The sequence below is a fragment of the Lithobates pipiens genome, unplaced genomic scaffold (genome assembly GCF_037356315.1).
Source record: "Lithobates pipiens isolate NorthernLeopardFrog02 unplaced genomic scaffold, aLitPip1_a1.2 Scaffold_8, whole genome shotgun sequence".
In the NCBI taxonomy this organism is placed as follows: Eukaryota; Metazoa; Chordata; class Amphibia; order Anura; family Ranidae; genus Lithobates; species Lithobates pipiens.
In genome coordinates, this window is record NW_027507903.1 from 555,943,214 (window position 1) to 555,967,615 (window position 24,402).

Here is a 24,402-nt window from a genome sequence, read left to right on the forward strand (position 1 = left end):
TGAGTAAATGGGTGAATGTACAGTGGAATTCACAGGTCCTCTTCCTACCACACATCTGTTATTTCTAGGTCTCTGGTCTGTCCTGCTCTTTATTAGAATAGGCACCTGAGATATGAGATGTAAACATAAATGTTTCACTGTGTTTACCTGTCGGTGGCATGGAAAGGTTTATGTTAACCGGACCAAGAATCACAAAAAAAAGTATGTAACAAAACATGATTGTATTAGATTAGTATCATGTAATTACACCATAATACAAGAGAGTTACATGTATATATGTAATTTGCCTAAGAAAATACAAAGTATTCAAATATATAAATGTAAACTTGTAACTCAAATGCCACATATTTTGTTGGTACATTGAAATTGTCCTAAACGGGTAAAGATTGTGATAATACAGCTTTACATACAATTCATTTTGTCCTTTGAAATAGCAAAACAAGTCCAGATAAAGCACATATAGGCTAACAATGAGACATAGCATTCATATTACACAGTATTACATGTTCTGGAGAGAAAGCTTATATTAGAGAAAACATTATATTGTCCATTAGCATGTCTCTCACATACACCAGTTTTGTGTCTGAATTCCCAGCTCCTGCCATGTACCATGGCCTGTCCATGTCTCACTATAGGATTTTCATTTATATTATGACAAAATAAGTGAGACTCCAAGGCAAGAAACAGAGCCCAGAAAGCTCTGAGAGAAGAAAGCAGTAGGTCCTTTATCTAGCCAACTTGTGCCTAAAACGTAAAGCGGAGCTCCACCCGTTTTATATATAAAAGCTGTATGTGATCAGATAGATTTTATGTGTCTAAAACTGACCTTTTTTATTTTTTTAGTTTAAAATGTACCTTTTCTTTCTTCTCTCTCTGCTTCCGGAATGTGTGTCTTGCGGATATATGGGCGTGGCTTCTGTGGCTAACTTGTCATTTCAGCAACTCTCCCTGTCTCCTGGGATCTTTTCTCATTGATCCCAGGAGTCTGTGCGTCGGCCGTCTGCGAGTTATCGCGGGATTACGAAAACCATTTTTATCTCAGTTGCCATCACAACGGGGCGGGACTTCTGACGTCGCCGCCCGTTGTGATGGCAACCGAAGCTGTTGACGGCGCTCCGATACGCCGATATTCCCTTACTGCGCATGCGCGAAATTGGAGCTAGCGCGGCCATTGATTTATGTCATAGAAGCCAGGAAGAGAATGCCTGTGGGCTTCACATGCCCACAGACAAAATGGAAATGATGTAGACGTTTTTTATAAATCAATCTTTTATTGGCAAATAGCAATGGGCAGAGAACAAAAACCGGAACAAGTGAGTAAACGATTTAAACGCTAATTCCTTTTTAAATGTCCCAAAAAAAAAACCTCGGAAGCAGTGGAAGTCCACTTTAAAGGGGTTGTAAAGGTAAACATTTTTTCACCTTAATGCATTCTATGCATTAAGGTGAAAACATTTCTGACAGTGCCAGCCCCCCCCCCCCCCGTTTTACTTACCTGACCCCTCGAAAGTCCCCCGCTTACCTTTGACATCCTCTTCGCCGCTCAGCATGGCCGTTGATTGGCTAGAGTGGATGGATTCAAAGCAGCACAGCCATTGGTTCACGCTGCTGTCAATCACATCCAATGACGCGCCACACAGAGGGGCAGGGCCAAGTCATACAGTGAAAAAAAATTCCCTTTACAACCTGTTTAAGTATCAGTTGTGGTTAGTAATCCTGGGGGGAAACTATAGCAAAAATGTAAATAATGATCTGGGTGGATTTACTAAAGGCAAATAGACTTCACTTTGCAAGTGCAGTTGCACTCATTTTCCTCAGAGCTTAATATATGTTGTAATGCTTTGGTGACTTCCACCAGCCAATTATGTGCAAGAAAAAAATGCATTTTTTAAAATTTTCCTTGCATCTGATTGGGCATTCTTTACAAAGTGAACCTTAACCACATTTACTAAGCTCTGGGGAAAATAAGTGCAGTTGGACTTGCAAAGTGCACAGTCTATTTGCCTTTAGTAAATCCACCCCTCTGAGTTTCTCATAGTCAGCCAGATTCCAAGTGCCACGTGTGTAGCACCACTTAAAAGAAAAAGTAGAATCTAAGCCAATTTTTTGCTTTTGGATAACCCAGGTAAAGTGCAGCTGGTGTACTTTTTTTTTTTTTTTTCTGGGATCAGAAGCATGGATGGGCTCCTTGGCTGGCACCTGGATATCCAAATACACAAGGGGTCTTCAAAAAGCTTCTGCACGTTTATATTTTCGTTGCAAGCAGTAAAGGTGGGAGGCGTAGTAATTGATTGTGACTGAGAGTTGGAGCGAAGCTGGGAAAATGCCTCGCAAAGGAAGATGACTATGTTGAAAAATGATGTAATTTGTTTTTAAAATTCTTAATAAAAAGAGTTCTTTTTGAAGATCCCTCGTAATAGTGTTTGATGTGTGTATGTCAAACTCTGCAGAGGTTTTCCGTGCCTGGGATGGTTTGCCGCCTGCTGGATTTCTGTACAGTATGTATGTGGGAGAGAGTGACACAGAACACGTCATACTGAATATGTGTGAGATTAGCAACACCTACAGAGGGTACTTTATATTTAAAATATCTTGTGCATCAGTGGTTTTGATGGAAGTTAACTTGATATTTTGGCTATTTTAAGGGCCACTCCCTTCCAAGGCCGTCTTTAATATTTATTGGACCATGGGCAAACATTTTCTTGAGCCCCCCCCACCATGCAATTCCACTCTCCACCTCTGAGACATACAATAAATGGCAGATACTCAAAATAAGTTTTTTTATTTTTTTTTGCAGCAGATCAGGTAGTGACTATGATTGGTTGCCAGAGGTTACAGCTGATCATTTCCGCTCAGACTGGTTGCTAGAAGTTACAGCATATCATTACCGCTTTCTGACTTGTTGCTAGAGGTTACAGCACATCATTACTGCTTGCTGATTGGTTGTTAGTGGTTACAGCACACATTAAAGCTCACTAATTAGTTGCTAGAGGTTATAGCACATCATTACTGCTAACTGATTGGTTTCTAAAGGTTACAGCATATCATTACTGATAACTGATTGGTTGCTAGAGGTTACAGCAAATCGTCACTGATAACTGATTGGGGTGCTGGAGGTTACAGAAAGTCATTACTGCTCACTGCTTGGTTGCAAGAGTTTACAGCAGATAATTACTGATAACTGGTTGCTAGAGGTTACAGCACATAATTTCTGCTTGCCGGTTGGCTTGTAGAGGTTACAGCACACATTGCACTCACTGTTTAGTTGTTATAGGTTACTGCAAACTGATGGTTGCTAGAGGTTAATGTATATCATTTCTGTTTGCTGACTGGTTGCTAGAGGTTACAGCACATTATTTCTACTTGCTGATTGATTGCTAAAGGTTACAGGACATCATTACTGCTCACTGACTGGTTGCCAGATGTTACAGCATATCATTATTGCTCACTGACTGGTTGCCAGAGGTTACAGCATATAATTACTGCTCACTGATTAGTTGCCTGAGGTTACAGCATATCATTACCACCCACTGACTGGTTACTAGAGGTCACAACTCATCATTTCTTCTTGCTGGTTGGCTGCTTGAGATTACAGAAACACATCATTACTGCTAACTGATGGTTGCTAGAGGTTACAGCCTATCATTATGGCTTGCTGACTAGTTGCTAGAGATTACTGCACATAATTACTGCTAACTGATCAGTTGCTAGAGGTTACAGCAAATTATTACTGCTAACTAATTGGTTGCTAGATCGAATATGCTACAAACTCACACAAAAGTCCACTTGCCAGAGTAGAAGTGTTGTCTTGCATTGCAGCAGAATGTAACATGTGGCAGAAAAGATGGGGTTAATGATGCCGACCAGGATTACCTTCAAAACAGTATTGCCAGTGATCATAGCAAGCAGAGAGGAGTGATAGTACAGTGGATAATGCAGTGAAAGAGTTCAGGTTGTTGAACATTCCAGCTGTCTGCTCGCCCTTGCCAATCAGTATGCACAGTCAGCGCTGATAGTGTTAATAGAAAGCAGAGAAGGGCAATAATAGTTTAGCAGCTAAAACAATGGAAAACATCACCTCAACTAAGCACACGTGCATCTCATTCAGAGTCAGAACTCTCCCCATCCACCGACTTTCCGCTCATCCATGCTGCCTGAGGAATGTCATTGCCTCCTCTCTGTGATACTTCCTCACATAGAAAATGTCCCAGGTTTGGTGGTTAGTGGGAGTAAAAAAATTGCATAGCGCCTGAGGTCAGTAAGAGGTAGAATAGTGCCCCATCATTGGTGTTAGTGGGAGGAATGATGCCCTATTGTTGGTGTCAGTGGAGGGAATCTTGACTTATTGTTGGTGTCATTGGAAGGAATGGTGCCTCATTGTTGCGGTCAGTGGTAAAAATAGCAACTTGTATTAGCAGGAGGTACAGTGCCGCAAGGGCAAGACCAAGACAAGAAAAAGGCCGCATCTGGCTGCACTTTGGAGACCAATGATTTATGGTATGAAATTCAGTAAGCTTATGGTATAACATGCAGTAAGTCATAGCACCCAATTAGAAGCCATGTTTTGTTGCCCAAACTCAGGATACTGCTGAAGACTAGGCTTGCTTTGGGTTACCACCAACCTTGTCCTTTTGCACCATATCAGTAAACAAGGTCAGTAAAGGTCATAGCGTTAACGTATTACCACACATTAATGGCTGGTGCTGTTTCAACTACCTTTTAATACTGGATTCAATTTGCAGGTACTCCAGTAAAATATACGTTTATGGCCTTATGTTTTAGGCTCATATGGCGATTGAGTGTATTTTCCCAGAATCCCTATATGGTCTGAACTATCAGGAATCGCACATGCTTATATATTAATACTAACAGGTAATATATGATAGCAATTTTATACAGTATATACTTATATAATACACCTATAAAAATACACTGCTATTAAGCACTTTGCTTTATGCGGCTAAAAATAAATCATTTACAATTTATGGTAAGGTTCCTCGCATTGTATGTTATATATGGTTACTGTTTTGCTTTCTTTTTTGATTTGTCGTAGTATACTTCATATGTATGGCTTGATCTGTCATTTCGAGCCGGTGTTGGTAGAAATCCTATTCCTTGTATCTTCTGTAAGTATAAGGTTTTATACAATTAGTAGGGCTGCCTCTAGAAAAGCAGAAGTTGCATATCCACTGTAGCTCTGTTTTGTATAGAATCATATACTGTATATTAGAGTACGTACAGTCAGCCTCCCCCACAACCAGTGTGGGAATAGAATATTCCGGGGAGGAAACATGACCTATCCATTTGGTTCAGAGTTTGAATCCAAGTATAAAACTTCTGTGCACAGCGCACTTTGTAGAGGTCAGAAATCCCAAAGAACAAGAACATCTGAAGTAACGGAGGGGGTCTAGCCCATCTCTTCGGGTACAACATTGAGGATGATATCTTCATTTCCCCTCCGCACCACGATGGACAGAGTTTCACTGATTTTCACAGCTTCGCTCACCTCCTCTGTGGTGTTTACAGTTCTGCCATTAATGCTGATGATCACGTCATGGTCCTTCATACCTGCACTGTACAGGGCAACACAACAAGGCATTAGTCTACTTCCTCTCTGTTCACTTCTAGATGTCTTTTAATTTGTTCTATGCACACAGTAGGGAATGGAAACCACTTGAGTACTAGCCTGTATATAGGCCCTCCTTACCAGGTGCCATTTTTCCATTTTCAGTGCTGTAAAATTGTTTTTTATATCATGTTTTTGTAACAGATAGAGCTTTTTTGGCAGTATATAACAACCACAGTTTTTTTATTTATGTATATATATATAGCACATTTCTTGAGACCCTATAATGCCCCCAAAATTGTTTAGTTTGGATATAGTATATACAATGCAACAGTCAGAGTGCAGGGGTCAGGATTTCAGTGGTCAGAATAAAGTGCCCACATATGGTGGTGCTTGGTGGTGCTTGGTCCCCCACTTAAGTGTTGGTGAGAAATAGTGAGCAACCCATAACTGTTGGTGGCCATTGGTGTTTTGTTTCCTCCATACCATTGGTGGTCAGTGTGTTCCCTTTATGGTCAATATGCGCCCTTGCTGCTCTGGGTGTGCCTTTTTGTGATTAGTGTTCCTTTCCTTTCATTGGTGGTCAGTGGGAGCAATGTTTCTTACATCATCACAGATCAAGGGAGAAGCAATCAGAGACACGTGGGGGGGGGGGGGGGGGGGGGGCTGTGTTTAATTTTTTTGTTTACATTTGTGATCACCATGATTGATTTAAAGCAATCATAAGGCACAGAGCCACTTTGATTGGCTCTTTGTATATTGCCTGTGACCTGCAGTGCACAGGGTTGAGAGCAGGTTTTAATGTACTGTTCAGGCTTCTACCTCGCTCCCCCACCTCCCACCAACACATATAAAGACAATGCACCCAGGGCAGCTGCCCCCCCCCCCCCCACCCCCTCCAGTCCAAGCCCTGCCTGTATACCAAATTTCTTCAGTGTCTAATTTTTAATCTTTGTTCAGTTTTGCTGGAAGTGTATCCTTACTGCCAGACAGTTCATTAATGTGTGAATTCAGTTTTCTGCCATAAACAAGAAGGCTAGAATTAGAGTATATGAGTGTTTGAAATGTTTACTATGCATTCATTAACTTGTATAAATGCAGAGTACATTGCCATTTACTGAACTTAAAAGGCCATGTACATTAGTTTTACATACAGTTAGGTCCATATATATTTGGACACACGCACAATTTTCTTACGTTTGGCTCTGTATGCCAACAGAAGAAAATTAAAACGAAACAATACATACTTTATTTGAAATGGAAACTTTCAGCTTTAATTCAAGGAGTTGAACATAAATATATAAAAAAAATTTTTTGGAACTACAACCATTTTTATACACAGTCCCCCCCATTTTCAGGGGCTCAAATGTAATTGGACAAATGAATATAATCATAAAAAATACAATTTTAATTGTTAATATTTTGTTGAGACTCCTTTACTGGCAATGACTGCCTGAAGTCTAGAACCCATGGACATTACCAAAGAGTGGGTTTCTCCTTTCTGATGCTTTGCCAGGCTCTAACTGCAGCTGTCTTTAGTTGTTCTTTGTGGGTCTTTTTGCTTTTAGTTTTGCCTTCAGCAAGTGAAATGCATGCTCAATTGGGTTAAGATCAAGTGATTGACTTGGCCATTGCATAATATAACACTTCTTTTCCTTCAAAAGCTCCTGTTTTTTTTTTGCAGTGTATTTTGGATAATTTTCCATCTGTTCTATGAGGCGCCGTCTAATCAACTTTGCTGCATTTGACTGAATCTGGGCTGATGGTATATCTCTAAACACTGCAGAATTTACCTAGCTGCTTCTGTCTTCTGTCCCATCAATAAACGCCAATGACCCAGTGCCACTGGAAGCCATGCATGCCCATGCCATCACACTGCCTCCACCATGTTTTACAGATGACGTTGTGTGCTTTGGATCATGAGCTGTTCCAAGCCTTCTCCACACTTTTTTATTCCCGTCATTCTGGTACAGACTAATCTTAGTTTCATCCGTCCAAAGAATGCTTTTCCAAAACTGGTCTGGCTTTTTTAGATGTTTTTTGGCAAAGTCTAATCTGGCTTTTCTATTCTTCAGGCTTATGAATGGTTTGCACCTTATGGTGAACCCTCTGTATTTGCTCTTGTGAAGTCTTCTCTTGATTGTAAACTTTGACAATGATACGCCCACCTCCTGGAGAGTGTCCTTCACTTGTCTGGATGTTGTGAATGGATTTTTTTTTACCATAGAGAGTATCCTGCGATCATCCACCACCGCTGTCTTCTGTGGACGTCCAGGTCTTTTTATGTTGCGGAGCTCACCAGTGCATTCTTCTTTCCTCAGAATGTACCAAACTGTTGATTTGGCCATTCCTAATGTTGATGCTATTTCTCTGATGGATTTGTTTTATATATAAAATGTATAGAATAGATTCCAAATGCAAATACCCCACTTAGAATCAACTCTAGACCTTTTACCTGCTTAATTGATGAATAAATAATGAAGGAGTAGCCCACACCTGGCGATGAAACCGCTTTTTATTCAATTGTCCAATTACTTTTGGTCCCTTGAAAAAGGGTGGCTATTTTTAAGAGCTGTAATTCCTAAACCCTTTCTCCGATTTTGATGTACATACTGATAGGGAAATCCCAGAACTTAGGGGATTCCAATAACATGTTGACTGCTGAACCACATTCAAAAAGATGTATTTAATATTCAAGCCTATAGTTTTAGCCATAGGCAGGGGAGCAAGCAATTACTTCACCATGTCTACACATCATCTTGGATTCAGCTTCAGCAGTCAATGTTACTGAAAGCCCTTAAGTTCTGGGCTTTCCTTATCAATTGGTCCTTTGAGCCGGAAACAAACCAGCGACCTAAGGATCAATTGATAGGGAAAGCCCAGAACTTAAGGGCTTTCAGTAACGTTGGCTGCTGAAGCAGAATCCAAGATGATGTGTTTAATATACAGGCATGTAGCTATCCACAAGCATGGAGAACAATATATTTGAATGTATACCATGTACTATGCAAAGTTGTTCTCCATGCTTGTGGATAGCTACATGCCTGTATATTAAACACATCATCTTGGATTCGGCTTCAGCAGTCAACGTTACTGAAAGCCCTTAAGTTCTGGGCTTTCCCTATCAATACCTTCAAACTAAACATGAGAGTGTGCATTTTCAGCCCATATCCAATATATAGCTATAGCTTGAATATGTTTTGGTAAATACCTGAAAAAAAATAAAAATTGTGCTTGTGTCCAAATATATATGGACCTAACTGTATAAGCAGTCTTATTGCATAATGGACACTGTGACAAGTACCCTCTTGTATCCTCTTCCTCACCTGGCAGCCGCAGTTCCTGGGATGACCTCAAACACATACACTCCAGAGTTGACATCAGGAAAATCTTTATCTCGCATTTTAAGTTCATGGATCAGACTAAAAAACAGTGAAAACATTATACAGTTATTCTGTGGTCACTCAAAAGCTTAAAGTGTTGTTTTTTTGTTTGTTTTTTTGTTCCTTTTGTGACTGTGTCCATCACTTTAATGGTATTTGCTGTTTGTTTAAATAGAGGGAAAAAATTTAATCTTGCGAATTTTTCCTGTTTGTTGGAAAATGTTATCTCTTGCAAGAAGAAAGACACATAGGTGACTGTGGGGAAATCTAACCGTGAGAGGTACAGGAAGCTCACATGTGCTTGAGCTAACCAATGCCCAACTGAAAAATAAAATTGTATTTGATCAAAGGCAAATAAAAGATAAGTATCTTTAAATAAAAGTAAATTAGAGGTGCTTAGCAGCTGGGATAAAAGTGCTCCACCACTGTAATGTACCATGTTCCATAAGTGAAGAATGCCAGTGTTCACTCTGGCTCCCGTTAGTCTCTCAGTCTTCCAAAAAAAAAAAAAACCTGTCACCTGGTTTTTGATCTTCTACATGTCTTTTATTTCTTCTACAGCTTGCATACAAGGCGAGGCAGAGGTTTAGCCCATAACGGCTGCCACCATCATTGTACATACATAGACTTAATAGATTGTATAGCTGGTCATAGCTCAAATTATGGCAGATTATTTCTGAATTGGCCAAAATTCAAGCCATGGTTGGCCCTACAAGCACCTCCTGTCACGCTTTGAGATGATTTGTCGATATGTTGATTTGAAGTGGTTCTAAATTCTAAAGGTTTTTTCCTTAATGCATTCTCTGCATTAAGGTAAAAACCTTTCCTTGTGTGCCCCTCCCACTCTAAACACTTCGCACTGACCCCTGTATCGATCCAATGCTGTGCCTGGCTGCAGGTCTTCTCTCCCTCTCTTCCCAGTCTCACAGGCTTTTCTGAGAATAGCGGCAACCAACGGCTCCTGCTGCTGTCGGTGAAATCCTTGAGGAGAAAGCAGGGGCACACATTGTGTGTGTCTATGGATACAAACAGCACAGCTGGGGAGTGAGCCCGCACGTGTGCACCCATAGCAAGTGGCTTGCTATGACAAAAGAGGAGGAGCCAAGATCGCCAGCGGTGGACCCCAGATGAGGAGGTAAATATAAACCTGTTTGTTATTTGTACAGAGCAGGTAAGTATAAACCTGTTTATTTGAAATAAAATATTTTAGAATTTCAAATTACTTTAACCACTTGCTTACTGGGCACTTAAACCCCCTTCCTGCCCAGGCCAATTTTCAGCTTTCAGCGCTCTCTCACTTTGAATGACAATTGCACAGTTATACAACACTGTATCCAAATGAAAATTGTATAATTTTTTTTCACACATATATATGAATAGTATAGAACTGGGTTTTCTATTTTTTACAATTTTTTGTTTTTAAAAAGCTGAAAATTTTGGAAAAAAATGTTTGTTATAAAATTTTGAAAACAGTTTATTTTTCATTGATGCGAGCTGATGAGGCTGCACTGATGGGCATTGATGGGCTGCACAGATAGGCACTGATTAGGCAGGAAATGATAGGGGGCATTGGTGGGCAACACTGATAGGTGGCACTGATGATGAGTTGCTGATTGGCAATGGTTGGCAGCACTGATGGGCATTGATAGCTGGCACTGGTAGGCAGCACTGCTATGCACCTGTAGGTGGCACTGGTGGGCACTGGCAGGTGGCACTGGAGGGCACTTCATATCGGCAGTGCCTCTCCCTGTTCGGGACTGATGTCCCTCTGTCAGAATCCGGTGACTGGCTTTTTTTTCCCCCTCACGTTTACATCACGTAATCAGCTGTAATTGGTTGTCAACTGATCACGTGGTAAGAAGCCAGGATCGGCTTATTGACATGGTGATCACAGAGCATGCAGACAGCTCATGCACAGGAGGACGTCTATTGACTCCCTCCCGGCAATTGAGGCCTGCGCTGTAGCCATCATTCAGAGCTGTCACAGAGCAAGAAATGCTGGAGGTGTACCGGCAGGCCCTCCTGGCCCTCTGAGGGGGGTGGCTAGACTAGAGCATATAGTCCAGGCTCCTGCAGCTGTCACACACGTGTGTGTGGGGCCAACAGCAATCTTTGAAATTGCTGAGAGCACTAACTCTACCTACCAAGGGAGATCTTCAGAGTTTTATCCATCAGCCATTCCCTACCTACCACCCCTGGGAGATCCCCAGAGTTTTGTCTATCAGCCACTTCTTGCCCACCACCCCAAGGAGATCTTCAGAGTGTTGTTCATTAGCCATCCCCTAAACACCGCTCCAGAGAGATCTTCAGGATTTTGTCCATCAGCCATTCCAGACTTATTGCCCCAGGGAGAGTTGTGTTTATCAGCCACCCCCTACACACTACCCAAGGGAAATCCTCAGAGTTTTGTCAGTTTTTCCCCTTACCCTCCACCCCGAGTAGAGATTTTTTTTTTTTTTTTGACAATTGTCATTTTTCATAAGCACCGCATTAGTAGACTTCCCTGCTATATAAAACGCCACATGGATAACCGATGGAGAGAAAAAAAAGTGCCTGTTTATCCAGAAAAGGGACAGCTAGCATCTGATTGTTTGCTGGTGTTTGTGCTGCAATTGTGCATTTGTCCCCAGAATCTAATGTAGTAATTATATCCGTAATTAACACTGGAAATAGGTGCAGTGCCTACCTTGCTGACAGTTGTAACATCCTCACACCCATGTATTTCTTTTTTGGAAGGGACTTTCCTGTACAACCAAGAGAAATATGATAAGTAATAATACAAATTCCCTATGGAATGTTCTGCGAATGATGTGTCCTTGCTTTATATAGTGCCTATTAAACCAGACCCCTGGTGATATTTGTATATAAGTAATGCTTGACTATTTGATGTATGATCCTTTTTTAAAAGGTTAATAGAAGTGATTTCTACTGGCCTCGTGTAACATGTCCCCAGTCTTTGCTTGTCTTCTACAGCATGTCCTCAGTCTCCAATCACAACAATGGCATGTCCACACTCTCTGACCATCAATTCCTCTGGTATGTTAGCAGTCTCTGACAGTCCTCTCTAGCACTTAATAGTTAGGATTGCTTTAAGAGCAATTAAGTGGCTCCAGCTTTGTATGTCACAACCATATGCACAGTACTATTTGGCTTTTACAAAATGTCAGACAGCTGTTACATAGTCGGTAAAGTTAAAAAAATACATCAGTCCATCCATTTCAACTTGTGGTGTGTGTGTGCATGTGTTTGTCATTAGTAAATTGTATATCCCTGTAGGTTGTGATTATTAAGGTGCCCATCTAATAGTTTTTTGAAACTATTGATGCTTCCTGCTGATACCACTGCTTGTGAAAGAGAATTGCACATCCTTACCCTCTAGGCAGTTTAACGTTAAACTGCTAATTTTCCAATTTCAGTGAATTTAAATTCCCTTCACCAGTATGATATTTGTACATCGCTATCATATCCCCTCTCAAGCGTCTCCTCTACAGAGAGAGATTAAGTTCAATGCTTGTAGTCTTTCCCCATAGCTGAGATCCTCTAGTCCCTTTATTAGCTTTGTTGCCCTTCCCTGAACTCTCTCCAGTTCCAGCACATCCTTCTTTAGGATTGGTCCCCAGTAGTGGACGGCATACTTAAGATGTGGCCGAGCCAGAGTCTGTTGTAATAGATTGAGTAATCTGGTATAATACATAACAGAGAAAACCACAGAGTGCACTGACCTTGCAAAGCACTGTTTTGTGGTATCACAAGACTCAGTTGAGGCTTCCAGTACCTGATACATTGACCAACACTGCACTAGATAATACTGTTTCGTTAGACCTGGCCAGCTTTAACTCTTTATTTTATTAGGTATTGCTTTATGTAAACTATCACCAGTACAGTGTAATGTAGGTTTTACTATTAGGCTTGTAGTATGCATACTTACCAATTATCCTGTAGGTAAAATGAATGTAGATACAAAACTACATGTTTAGTCTCCATACCTTTAAGCTGACGGTCATGTGATTCAGCCAAAAACTGCCGAATGCGATCAGATGGAATGGCAAACGATATCCCTGCTGTGACTTTTAATGTGTTTATTCCTATGACTTCCCCATCCTATAGATAATTGGAAACAGAAACAGTAGAAAATCTGTTAATTTTTATCTAATATTCACAACAAAAATGTGATTGCAGCTTACCAGATGTAGATTTTGTAGAAGCAATGATGAATAGTCAGATGAATCTTGTGAAGAGCTTGTTTATTCCAGCCAGCAGAGAGCCACATGTAAAACCTATTTCTTATAGTTTCACTTCACAACTTCTAATTCCTGTTCCCACCCCCAGGTCCTAACACAGCTATGTAAATACAACACATACATATTCTACACCACAGGCCTTAGATTTGAGGGCTGCATTAGATTCAATATTTTTAAGGCTTTTTTCATTATTTTCACCAGTTTTCTCTGCCAGTAACACATTTCCAGTCTTAGGGTGACAATTCTCACTTACTGTACTGTATCTATTAAAGACCAGTGTTGTCATTCTATGATAGGACTACAAAACACACCTCTGCCTCTCCTCTTCCTCATAACACTGGGGAAAGTTATCTGTAGCCCACAAAGAGAACCAGAAACTGATGACAGTGCAGCAGATGATTATCTGCTCACTAGAATTCTAGCAGGATCAACATCTGTTTTTTAGCCTTATCAAACAGATATTACAATGGTATATTTACCAGACCAAAGGGGAGCAAATAAGAGAAATTCAATGTTATGGTATACATACTGTATACTTTAAGTAATGTAATAAGGTGCTCGGTTCCCTTTTAGCTAGTGCCCTCCTGTAATAATGACATGGGTGAGTCAGTGCCCATATATAAGCCAGGTTGGGAGGAGCCTGTGGGCAGTTGGGGAATGTGAGTTAATTACCCCACATCTATGCAGATGTAGTCACCTAGTGTTGGGGCCCTGGACAGATCTGAAGGACAGGGAAAGGTAGTTTTGCACCCAGAAGAGCCATCTGTAGTCATCCTGTCTCTTATGGTAGTGGAGACTATAGTGGGCTTCAAAAGGCTTGCCAGGCCAAGTGTTCCCTGAAGTGAGTTGACATGGACATTCAATGTATTGTTCATTTAAGCACAAGAGACTCCATTTTGTTTGCACTGTTGAAATTTGTTCTGTAACCTTCACCTAACACACAGACACAACTTCCGCTAGAAGCTCTCTCTCTGTCTCTACACCCCCCTCCCCTCTCAAGGTTTTACTCTTGCAATTGTTCTATTCACTAGCTTTTAATAATATATTTATATTTGTTAGCTTTTAATAACATATTTATATCTGTTAGTTTTTAATAACATCTCACACCACCCCTTTCTTATCTATGTATAAAATAACATGTAATAATACATTTTGGCACTGAATGGACATTTTAAACAAATTGCATCCTGTGAATCTGTAGCTGCAGTATTCACTTTTGTTTTAGAGTCCCAATCAGAAATAATTCCATAACAGTTTTTGGCGAGCCAGCCAGGAGTTTGGCAGAGTCTCCAGAAAGAACCACAATTTGATCAGGATCATTGGGAACGCAGACCTCTAAATGCCGGCTAGGTAAGCTGTCCTTAAGCTTGCTATAATTCTGCCTTTCCTATGTATACTATCTGTCGGTTCTCAAGGAAACCTGACCACACTCAGACCTTTCTGGTTGGGTAACGTGTGTGTGTGAATGAGTTTGTGTCCCCCTTCATGGGTTGGACTGTGTGTGGATAGGGAGAATCCTCTGCCGTTCCCTGCGTTGACTCCTTGTGGGCGACCTGTGTGAGAGGCTCATGGTAGGGTCAGATAGAACTCACAGAGAAGAGAAGAGATGAGGAAGGTCTTTTAATGAGTGTTGTCTATTGTCTCACCTATTTTCATAAACTCCTTCTATCCATGTAGATAAGTGGAGACTATTCTTGTAAATCTGCAGATTTGCTGTACTATTTGTTTTAGAGGCAAGGGTATAGGCACAAGTAGTGAAGACTGGCCAGTCATTGTGGGTATTAAATTAAGAAAGGGAATGAAGGGTGAGAGGGCTTCAGAAAATGCCTGGCTCAGGATGTGCGCTAGAGAATATATGAACCGAAGGTACGGTTCTGCCTATACCGAGTCCCTAGATAAATGGGTAGAATGGACATTGAACAAAGGGATCAGCTAAACCTTTAAAATCTGAAGGGACTTTTGATTTACAAGTATGGCAAACTTTTCTGCAAGATTATGGCCCACTACTGTGCAGTGAAGGAACGTGGAGAATAGCTTGCACATGGGAGACAGAAGCTAAAGTAGCAAATCAAACTGGCTAGATGGAGATGTTTAATAAAAGTACTGCCCAAATTTATTACGTTTGGCCAGACGACTCTGTAGAGGAGGACCCCCCACCTTATGTGGCTGCCAGTTTGGCTTTAAGGGGTCCACCCACAAAAGCACAAGAATTAGATTACATGGAGCACGCAAAAGATTAGCTGGGCAATATAGTAGAGAGCAGATTTGGCTGGTATTCTAGAAACCGATGATTGGCATAAATCAAAAGGCACATATGCAAAACTATCTGAACTTAAGGTTTTGGCCAGAGAAAGAGAGATTGAGTCTGAACTTCCGGAGCAAACCCTAATTTCCAAATTGCGGCAGCAAGATGAAGAGAGAAGGAAGGGAAACGCCACCCGTTCTGCCCTTGGCACAGAGCAATTTGTTGCAGTTTATCCTGTCAGAACCCAAATCGTTTTTGAAGGTAATGCTCTTGACAGTTATACCCTGTACACACGACTGTTTTTTTTTTAAAATCAAAAATAAAGTTTATCGAGTATTAAAAGATGATACAGGATAATGCATACAATATGCCAGGTGCATCAGGCACCAACATATACTAGTAACATATACAACATTATCTGACAGTGTGTTTTAGTAAACAAGACATTGCCATGCCTAGTTGCCTGCACTTGTAGTATGAGTACCCCTGATCTGTAGCAGCCCGGGTTTCGAGATTGCTTGTCAATAAGATGGTGCAGACCATCTCCAGGGAACAGACATTTCTAAGCGGTACAAGTGGAGGAATCATTCAACCATCTGTACCAGGACATCCTCAGTGTAGATAGAGGACTCTTTTATAGGGAAGGGTAAGGTTCACCGCCCGCTTCCAGAGGTACACAGTAGGGGGGGGTGGGCCTGAGCCAGAACAGGGCTATCTGCATCCTAGCAATGAACAGGGTTTCCTGTAGAAAGATTGTCAAGTACTTCACCCCCTCTGGAATGGGGAGGAGGCCAAGTACACATTGACGTGGACATAGTGTCAGGGAAGAGCCCATTCGGTCATGAAGGAATTTTATGATCTGCGCCCAGTACTGCTGTATGAGTGGGCAAGACCACATAAGGTGATAAAAAGTACTACTAGCGGCTCTTTATCTGGGGCAGGATGGGTCATTGCCAGGCCTATATTTAGATACGCGGGCTGGTGTAATGTAGGACTGATGGAGGATATAAAGATGGGTGAGGCGGTCCGATAGTTTAGGTGACACTATCTTTGTGTTTTCTAGTACTTCCGCCAATTGTTCATCCTCCATCTCTCCAAGTACAGTCTCCCATTTGGTCTTCAATTGGTATGAGGACCACGCTGGCCAAGGGCGTCGATTCCAGTCTGGGGGTGGTGGCTCCAAACTGGGATTGAAGGGCATGAAGAACCTGGAGGTAACGAAAGAGCATGTGGTTAGGGAGATCAAACTCCTCTTTGAGGGCCTGAAATAGCTTGCCAATGCTGCCTGTGACTGGTTGAGGTAGGTAGATAATTCTCCTGGCTATCCAGATTTTGTGGTTGGGGATGGTCAACAATTCTGGGAGGTGGGGATTGTCCCAAAGTGGTGTATGAGCATGTAGGGCAGGGGCCCCGGAAATAGTTTGCGCTAGTTGCCAAACTTTGCTAAACCTAAAAAGTCTGATGGGGCATACACACGATCGGAATATATAATGAAAAGCTCCCATCTGGCTTTTTCTGTTGGACATTCCGCTCGTGTGTATACAGCATAAGTCTCAAATTAAGCACCAAGGGCTTATTGGAGGCGGTTAAGCGATATGGCAGAGGAAGCAGGCCTTAAAATAGAGGAAGAGAAGGTGGGAGGAACTGCAAGTCCATCTACACAACTGGTGAAACAAAGGTTTCTTGATGGTTTAATACCCCAGTTGAAAGAAAAGTTGTTCATAGCAAGGCCTGAGGCAGGCAATATGTCTATTCGAGACCTCCTGCCTATCCTGTTATCCATAGAAAACAGTATTTACCACAAAGTCAGCAAACCCAAGGTTATGTACATGGGGAAGCAGAGAGGAAAAGGAAGATGTAAAGGCAATTTCAGAAATCATGACAATCGGGGACCAATTATATGCTACATTTGTAATTGGGAAGGACACATATTTAAAATTACAAAATTCTGCATCTTCCTGACTGTAGACTGGAAAGGAGCTTAGAGGCACCTCAGGCTGATCCCAGTTCTCTGCCAAAAGCAGTGGATCAGGCATAGGAAAATGGCATGCCAGTATCAATCATGTTATATAGGGGAGACAATGGTCCCGAGTCAGACACAGTTCCTACCAATATTTTGGGAGCCATCAGCAAATATGATGTAGGTCAGCTGGATTGCACCCCAGTCATGATAAAAATTAAACCAAGAGCGCATCTCCCACAGATTAAACAGTACCCACTGAGTATTCCTCAGACTGAGGGGGATAAAGGGTCAAATCACTCAACTGAAAGCAGCACGGGTTGTTGTACCAATCAAGTCCCAAGCCAATACACCCCTGTTCCCAATTGCAAATAAGCCAGACAAGAAGGGTTGGCAGGTGACATACTGCATGGTGCATGATTTGAGAGCCATTAACAATATCATTGAGGCAGATACCCCAATCGTGCCCAACCCTCGCACTTTACTAAGTGGAATACCTGTCTCCAGCACCTGCTGTACAGTAATCGATCTTGCAAATGCTTTATTTTCTGTGCCCCTGCACCCAGATTGCTGGCACCTTTTTTCATTTACCCATGATGCCCAAAAGTTGGACAAGATTGCCCCAAGGCTGTGTGAGTAGCCCCTCTGAATATAATACTACGTTAAAGCAAGTATTGGACCAATGGTCCCCCTCGCACCCCAAAACTGTTTTGCTTCAGTACATAGACAATTTTCTTATTTGTTCTGATACAAAGGACATTTATAGCAGAGAAATAGCCTTCTCATCATGTTCCACTATAACAGTGAGGCCGCGTACACACGGGCGGACTGTTCGCCCAACCTTGTCCGCTGAACAGTGTTTGGGCGGACAGTCCGCTCGTGTGTGGGCTTTCAGCGGACAGTTTCAGCGGACAGTTGGACGGACAAAGTCTTTCGGAAATTCCGAAAAACTGTCCGCTGAAACTGTGTTTGAGCGAACAGTCCGCCCGTGTGTGGGCCTGTCCGCTGTACTTTCGAAATGAGCGGACTGTTCCCGCTCGGAAAGTCCGCCCATTTCGAGCGCGTGTACAGGTAGGCGGGGCCCGCGAAGGATACGTCGCGGGCTCCGCCGCCTGGAATGGGCTTAAAGGGGAACCCCAACGCCGAAAAAAATCGGCGTGGGGGTTCCCCCCAAGTCCACACCAGACCCTTGTCCGAGCACGCTACCCGGCCGGCCAGGAAAGGGGGGCGAGCGAGCGCGCCCCCCCTCCTGAGCCGTACCAGGCCGCGTGCCCTCAACATGGGGGGGTGCCTTGGGGAAGGGGGGGCCGCGCGGCCCCCCCACCCCAAAGCACCTTGTCCCCATGTTGATGAGGACAAGGGCCTCTTCCCGACAACCCTGGCCGTTGGTTGTCGGGGTCTGCGGGCGGGGGGCTTATCGGAATCCGGGAGCCCCCTTTAAGAAGGGGGCCCCCGGATACCGGCCCCCCACCCTATGTGAATGAGTATGGGGTACAATGTACCCCTACCCATTCACCTGTGAAATAAAGTACAAAAAAAACCACAACACATAGAAAAAGTATTTTATTGCACAGCTCCGGGGGTCTTCCGTCTTCGGGGGTCTTCTCGCCGGACTCCTCCGCTATGTGTGTGTAGCTCTTTTGCTAGCGGAGGAGTCCGGCTTTCTTCCTCCCCGCCGCCGGCCTCTTCTCCCGACTTCGGGGGTCTTGTCCCCCTCTTCGGTTCTTCTGCCGGGCCACCGCGCCTGGTCCGGTGGCCCGGTCTTCTGTCGCCGTCTTCCGTTCTTCTGTCGCCGCCTTCGGTTCTTCTGCCGGGCCACCGCGCCTTCTTGTAGCTCTTTTACAGGCGGTGGCCCGGTCTTCTGTCGCCGATGTCGTCGCCGCCGCCGCCTTCCGTTCTTGTTCTTCTTCTTGTTCTTCTTCTTCTTCTCCTGGAGATGTTGACTCGACGAGCTCTCCGGCCGGAATGCCAGGGACGCGCTCTGCTGCCACTTATATAGTGACAATGGGGCGGGGTCACATGGTATATGTCACATGGGTTGGTCACATGGGTTGATGTCACATGGGGACTATGACATCGTAAGGGGGCGGGGTCACCATGTGACCAACCCATGTGACATATACCATGTGACCCCGCCCCATTGTCACTATATAAGTGACCGCACAGCGCGTCCCCGGCATTCCGGCCGGAGAGCTCGTCGAGTCAACATCTCCAGGAGAAGAAGAAGAAGAACAAGAAGAAGAACAAGAACGGAAGGCGGCGGCGGCGACGACATCGGCGACAGAAGACCGGGCCACCGCCTGTAAAAGAGCTACAAGAAGGCGCGGTGGCCCGGCAGAAGAACCGAAGGCGGCGACAGAAGAACGGAAGACGGCGACAGAAGACCGGGCCACCGGACCAGGCGCGGTGGCCCGGCAGAAGAACCGAAGAGGGGGACAAGACCCCCGAAGTCGGGAGAAGAGGCCGGCGGCGGGGAGGAAGAAAGCCGGACTCCTCCGCTAGCAAAAGAGCTACACACACATAGCGGAGGAGTCCGGCGAGAAGACCCCCGAAGACGGAAGACCCCCGGAGCTGTGCAATAAAATACTTTTTCTATGTGTTGTGTTTTTTTTTGTACTTTATTTCACAGGTGAATGGGTAGGGGTACATTGTACCCCATACTCATTCACATAGGGTGGGGGGCCGGTATCCGGGGGCCCCCTTCTTAAAGGGGGCTCCCGGATTCCGATAAGCCCCCCGCCCGCAGACCCCGACAACCAACGGCCAGGGTTGTTGGGAAGAGGCCCTTGTCCTCATCAACATGGGGACAAGGTGCTTTGGGGTGGGGGGGCCGCGCGGCCCCCCCTTCCCCAAGGCACCCCCCCATGTTGAGGGCACGCGGCCTGGTACGGCTCAGGAGGGGGGGCGCGCTCGCTCGCCCCCCTTTCCTGGCCGGCCGGGTAGCGTGCTCGGACAAGGGTCTGGTGTGGACTTGGGGGGAACCCCCACGCCGATTTTTTTCGGCGTTGGGGTTCCCCTTTAAGCCCATTCCAGGCGGCGGAGCCCGCGACGTATCCTTCGCGGGCCCCGCCTACCTGTACACGCGCTCGAAATGGGCGGATTTGCCTCCTCCTTACGTGGGCGAGTCCGTTCATTTCAAAAGTTGAGCGAACTGTTTGCCCAACCTTGTTCGTCAAACAGTCCGCTCGTGTGTGGGCAAGTCCGCTCATGCAAATTTTGAGCGGACTGTTTGACAAACTGTTTGCCGAACAAGGTTGGGCGAACAGTCCGTGCGTGTGTACGCGGCCTAACAACAAAGTTAACAAAGATAAGCTACAATATTGCCAAGAGAAAGTGATCTTTCTGGGTCACTGCATTTCACATGGAATCCGTCACCTAACCCCAGATCGAGTTAAAACTCTACAAAAATGTGAAAAGCCAAGAAATGTATAGCAACTACGTGCCTTCCTGGGGTTAGTGGGATATTGTAGGGATTGGATTCCAAATGCATCAGAACTTATGGCTCCTCTATATGAGGCTACCACTAGAAACCCTTCCAAACTCACATGGGACAATGAATTGCAGATGAAAGAGCTTATTAAAATTTTGTCTGAAGCTCCCGCCATTGGACTTCCTGACTATAATAAAACATTATCATTGTACTGTCATGAAGTCAATGGATTTGCTGCAGGTGTACTCACTCAGCTACATGGAGGCCTGTGATGTATGTATCAGCCTCATTAGACCCTGTCATCAAAGGCTCCCCCAGTTGTATGCGAGCCATAGCAGCCTGCATTTTGCTGCTAGACAAAGTAACTGAGCTTGTGCTAGATTCTGCTCTGTTCCTGTATGTGCCACATGCAGTACAGGAAATCATGAATCAAGTAAATACCAGACATGTGTCTGCCAGTAGATTTGACAAGTACCAATCTGCTCTTTTTCCTCCATCAAATTTAACAAACAATGTGTTACTTTAAATCTGGCTACTCTTCTTCCTATAATTGATTAGGAAGATGCAACAAATGGTACTGATGTAGAACCTGTGAGTTTTTCTCATGATTGTTTGGCTCTGATGGATGCAGAAAGGGCCTCTGTCACACCAGCAAAAGATGAGCCTTTATCAGATTGTGACACACACTTATTCGTAGATGGTTACATATTTTACACTGATGGTCAGCCACACACAGGGTTTGCTGTAATCACTACAGACACCATTTTACATCAGGAAGCATTGATACCCCAGATGTCAGCACAGGAAGCAGAGTTGTGTGCTGTAGTCAAAGCATGTCATCTCCTAGAGAATCAAAGAGGAAACATTTACATGGACAGCAGATATGCATTTGGAATAGCTTACGATTTTGGGCCTATTTGGAAAGCACAGAAAAAAACTGACTAGTGCAGAGAAGCCAGTGAGACATGCAAAATTCATAGAGCTGCTATTTGAGGCCTTTCAGAAACCAGGAGAAGTTGCCATCTTGACGGTAAAAGGACATGCAAGGGGAAATGACATGACAGCCAGAGGAAATGCTTTAGCGGACCAATCGGCAAAGGATGCTGCCCTTATGGTATTTGGTGTCGCATCCACTGTAGAGGTTTCCCAAGTAGCGTGGACAGATTCCCCTCATCAAGAGCAGTGGGATGTACAAACTTTAATTCAGTTGCAGAACCGGGCCCCTGATGAAGAGAAGGATATGTGGATAAAATGTAATGCTACCCAAAATCAGCAGGGCCTGTGGAGCGCTGACAACAGGTGGTGTCTACCCATGAGTTTGTACTTAGTTTTAGCACAACTGGCATATGGCGTCAGTCATCTTGCTAAGGGTGCGATGGTGGCACTTACTGACTGCTATTGGATAGCACCTGGATTTAGTGCATTTGTAGCCAGGTTTTGTGCTTCATGTTTCCCTTGTGCTCTGTACAATGCAGAGAGGCCTGTCCATGTTAACCAAAAGCATTCTCCAAAGCCAGATTTCCCTTTCCAAAGAATTCGAATTAGACTAAATTCAGATGCCCAGAATAGGCACCTATGAGTACGCTCTAGTGTGTGTTGGCATGTTTTCAGGTTGGTCTGAGTGCTGGCCGGTAGCTAAAGCAAATGCAAAAACAACAGCAAAGAAAATTTTTAATGAGTTTGTAGATATGGAGTTCCTGGAAATATTGAGAGTGACAGAGGAACCCATTTTACTGGGGAAGTAATGAAAGTGGTAATGGAAGCCCTTCACGTTCAGCAAGCTTTCTATATACCTTCTCATCCACAAAGAAGTGGTAAAGTTTAGAGACTTAATGGAATTTTGAAAAACAGATGTGCAAAAATTAAAGCAGATGCAGGAAAAGAATGGTTCGAAGCTTTGCCATTAGCCCTATATTCTGTACAAACTACCCTTAAACAACTACATGGGCTGTCCCCATAGAAGATTTTATTTGGAGGACCACCCAAAACAGGGCTATATTTTCCCCAACAGTTGCAGGCTACTCACGCTAGTCTGTTAGAATATGTTCAGATTTTGCAAAGAACATTCAATAAAATACATGAAGGTGTTTATAAATCTATCCCTGACCCAGATTCTGTTTCAGGTATTCACAGAATCCAACCAGGTGACTGGGTAGTGGTCAAGCGACACGTTAGAAAACCACTAGAAACTAAATTTGACGGACCACATTTGGTGCTTTTGACAACTGGTTCCACTGTCAAGTTGGAAGGAAAGCCCACTTGGATTCATGCCAGTCACTGCAAGAAAATCCTGAAGTGATGATATCCTTTGAAAAAATTATGATGATGTTTCTTTTCTTTTTGTTGTTTGTGAGAACTGAGAGATGAAAAAAATAACCCTTTCATCCAAATGTTAAAATTGTATGCAACCCATAGTAACTGCTGGGTGTGTTCTCACTTACATCCCCAAACAGGAACAATACCCATGATAGCATTGCCTCTCAACTTCACTGATCTAAACAGGACCAGAATAAATGGCTCATAGTCACCACAGCTAATGAGCACAGATCAGTAACTTTGATGGTTTCAAAACAGATAGAGCAGGGATATGCAATTAGCGGACCTCCAGCTGTTGCAGAACTACAAGTCCCATGAGGCATAGCAAGACTGACAACCACAACCATGACACCCAGAGGAAGAGGCATGATGGGACTTGTAGTTTTGCAACAGCTGGAGGTCTGCTAATTGCATATCCCTGAGATAGAGACTCCACAGGTTTGTTTAAACATTACATGCCCGTTTAACACTAAATGTACAGGGTTGGGCAATTCAGATTGCACCGGAGCAAAGATTACACTTTATGGAGGAAACTATGGTCAATATTATTATAATAGATCCAGAACTAATTAGAACCCTTTATAGTACAAATTGCTCACAGTTCCCATTATGTGAAAATATCAGTTATCTGAGATTCCATGTTATTGCTTCCAGTTTTTTAGGAGCAGGTATACAATCCATATGTAGAGGGTTATATTATATATGTGGAAATAAAGCTTAAGCCTGGCTTCCTACTAATGTTACAGGTACGTTATATTGGGAAGTTAGCACCTGCTTTGGCTGTTCGCAAAGATACAGTGCGACCAGATCAAAGTTCAGAATAACCTTTATGCCACGAACATACGATCGGACTATCCGGCGGACTTTGCAGCTGAGGTCCACTGGACTTTCTGAACGAGCGGACTTGCACACACACGACCACACACGAATGGACTTTCCAGCGGATTAAGTCAACCAGAAAGCACAGAGAATTCAGAAGAAGACCCCCGGACAGTGACGACGACGAAGGAGGAGAAAGCCGGGCTCCTCCGCTAGCAAAAGAGCGGCAACAGAGCAGAAGATAGCGGAGGAGCCCAGCGAGAAGAACCGGAAAGTGCGGAGAAAACCCCCGCAGTTGCCTAATAAACTACTTTAAAAACCTGTGTAGTGTGTTTTTTTTTATTAACACTTTTTCCCCCAGGTGAATGGGTAGGGGTACGATTGTCATTCACATAGGGGGGGGGCAGGATTAAAGGGGGCTCCCGGATTCCAATAATCCCCC

General features: G+C 43.7%; 1 protein-coding gene across 1 annotated transcript in view; it reads right to left on the bottom strand.

Moving 5' to 3' along the window:
* Window positions 1–206: 206 nt before the first annotated feature.
* Window positions 207–24,402, bottom strand: part of LOC143960930 (serine protease HTRA1-like) — a 102,393-nt gene continuing 78,197 nt past the window's right edge. The window contains exons 6-9 of the mRNA XM_077469961.1: window positions 12,936–13,050; window positions 11,636–11,693; window positions 8,893–8,988; window positions 207–5,573 (exon numbers count right to left, since the gene is read on the bottom strand). Of these exons, the coding sequence (XP_077326087.1) occupies window positions 5,408–5,573; window positions 8,893–8,988; window positions 11,636–11,693; window positions 12,936–13,050 (435 nt within the window). The 3' untranslated portion in view covers window positions 207–5,407. The remainder of the gene's footprint in view (window positions 5,574–8,892; window positions 8,989–11,635; window positions 11,694–12,935; window positions 13,051–24,402) is intronic.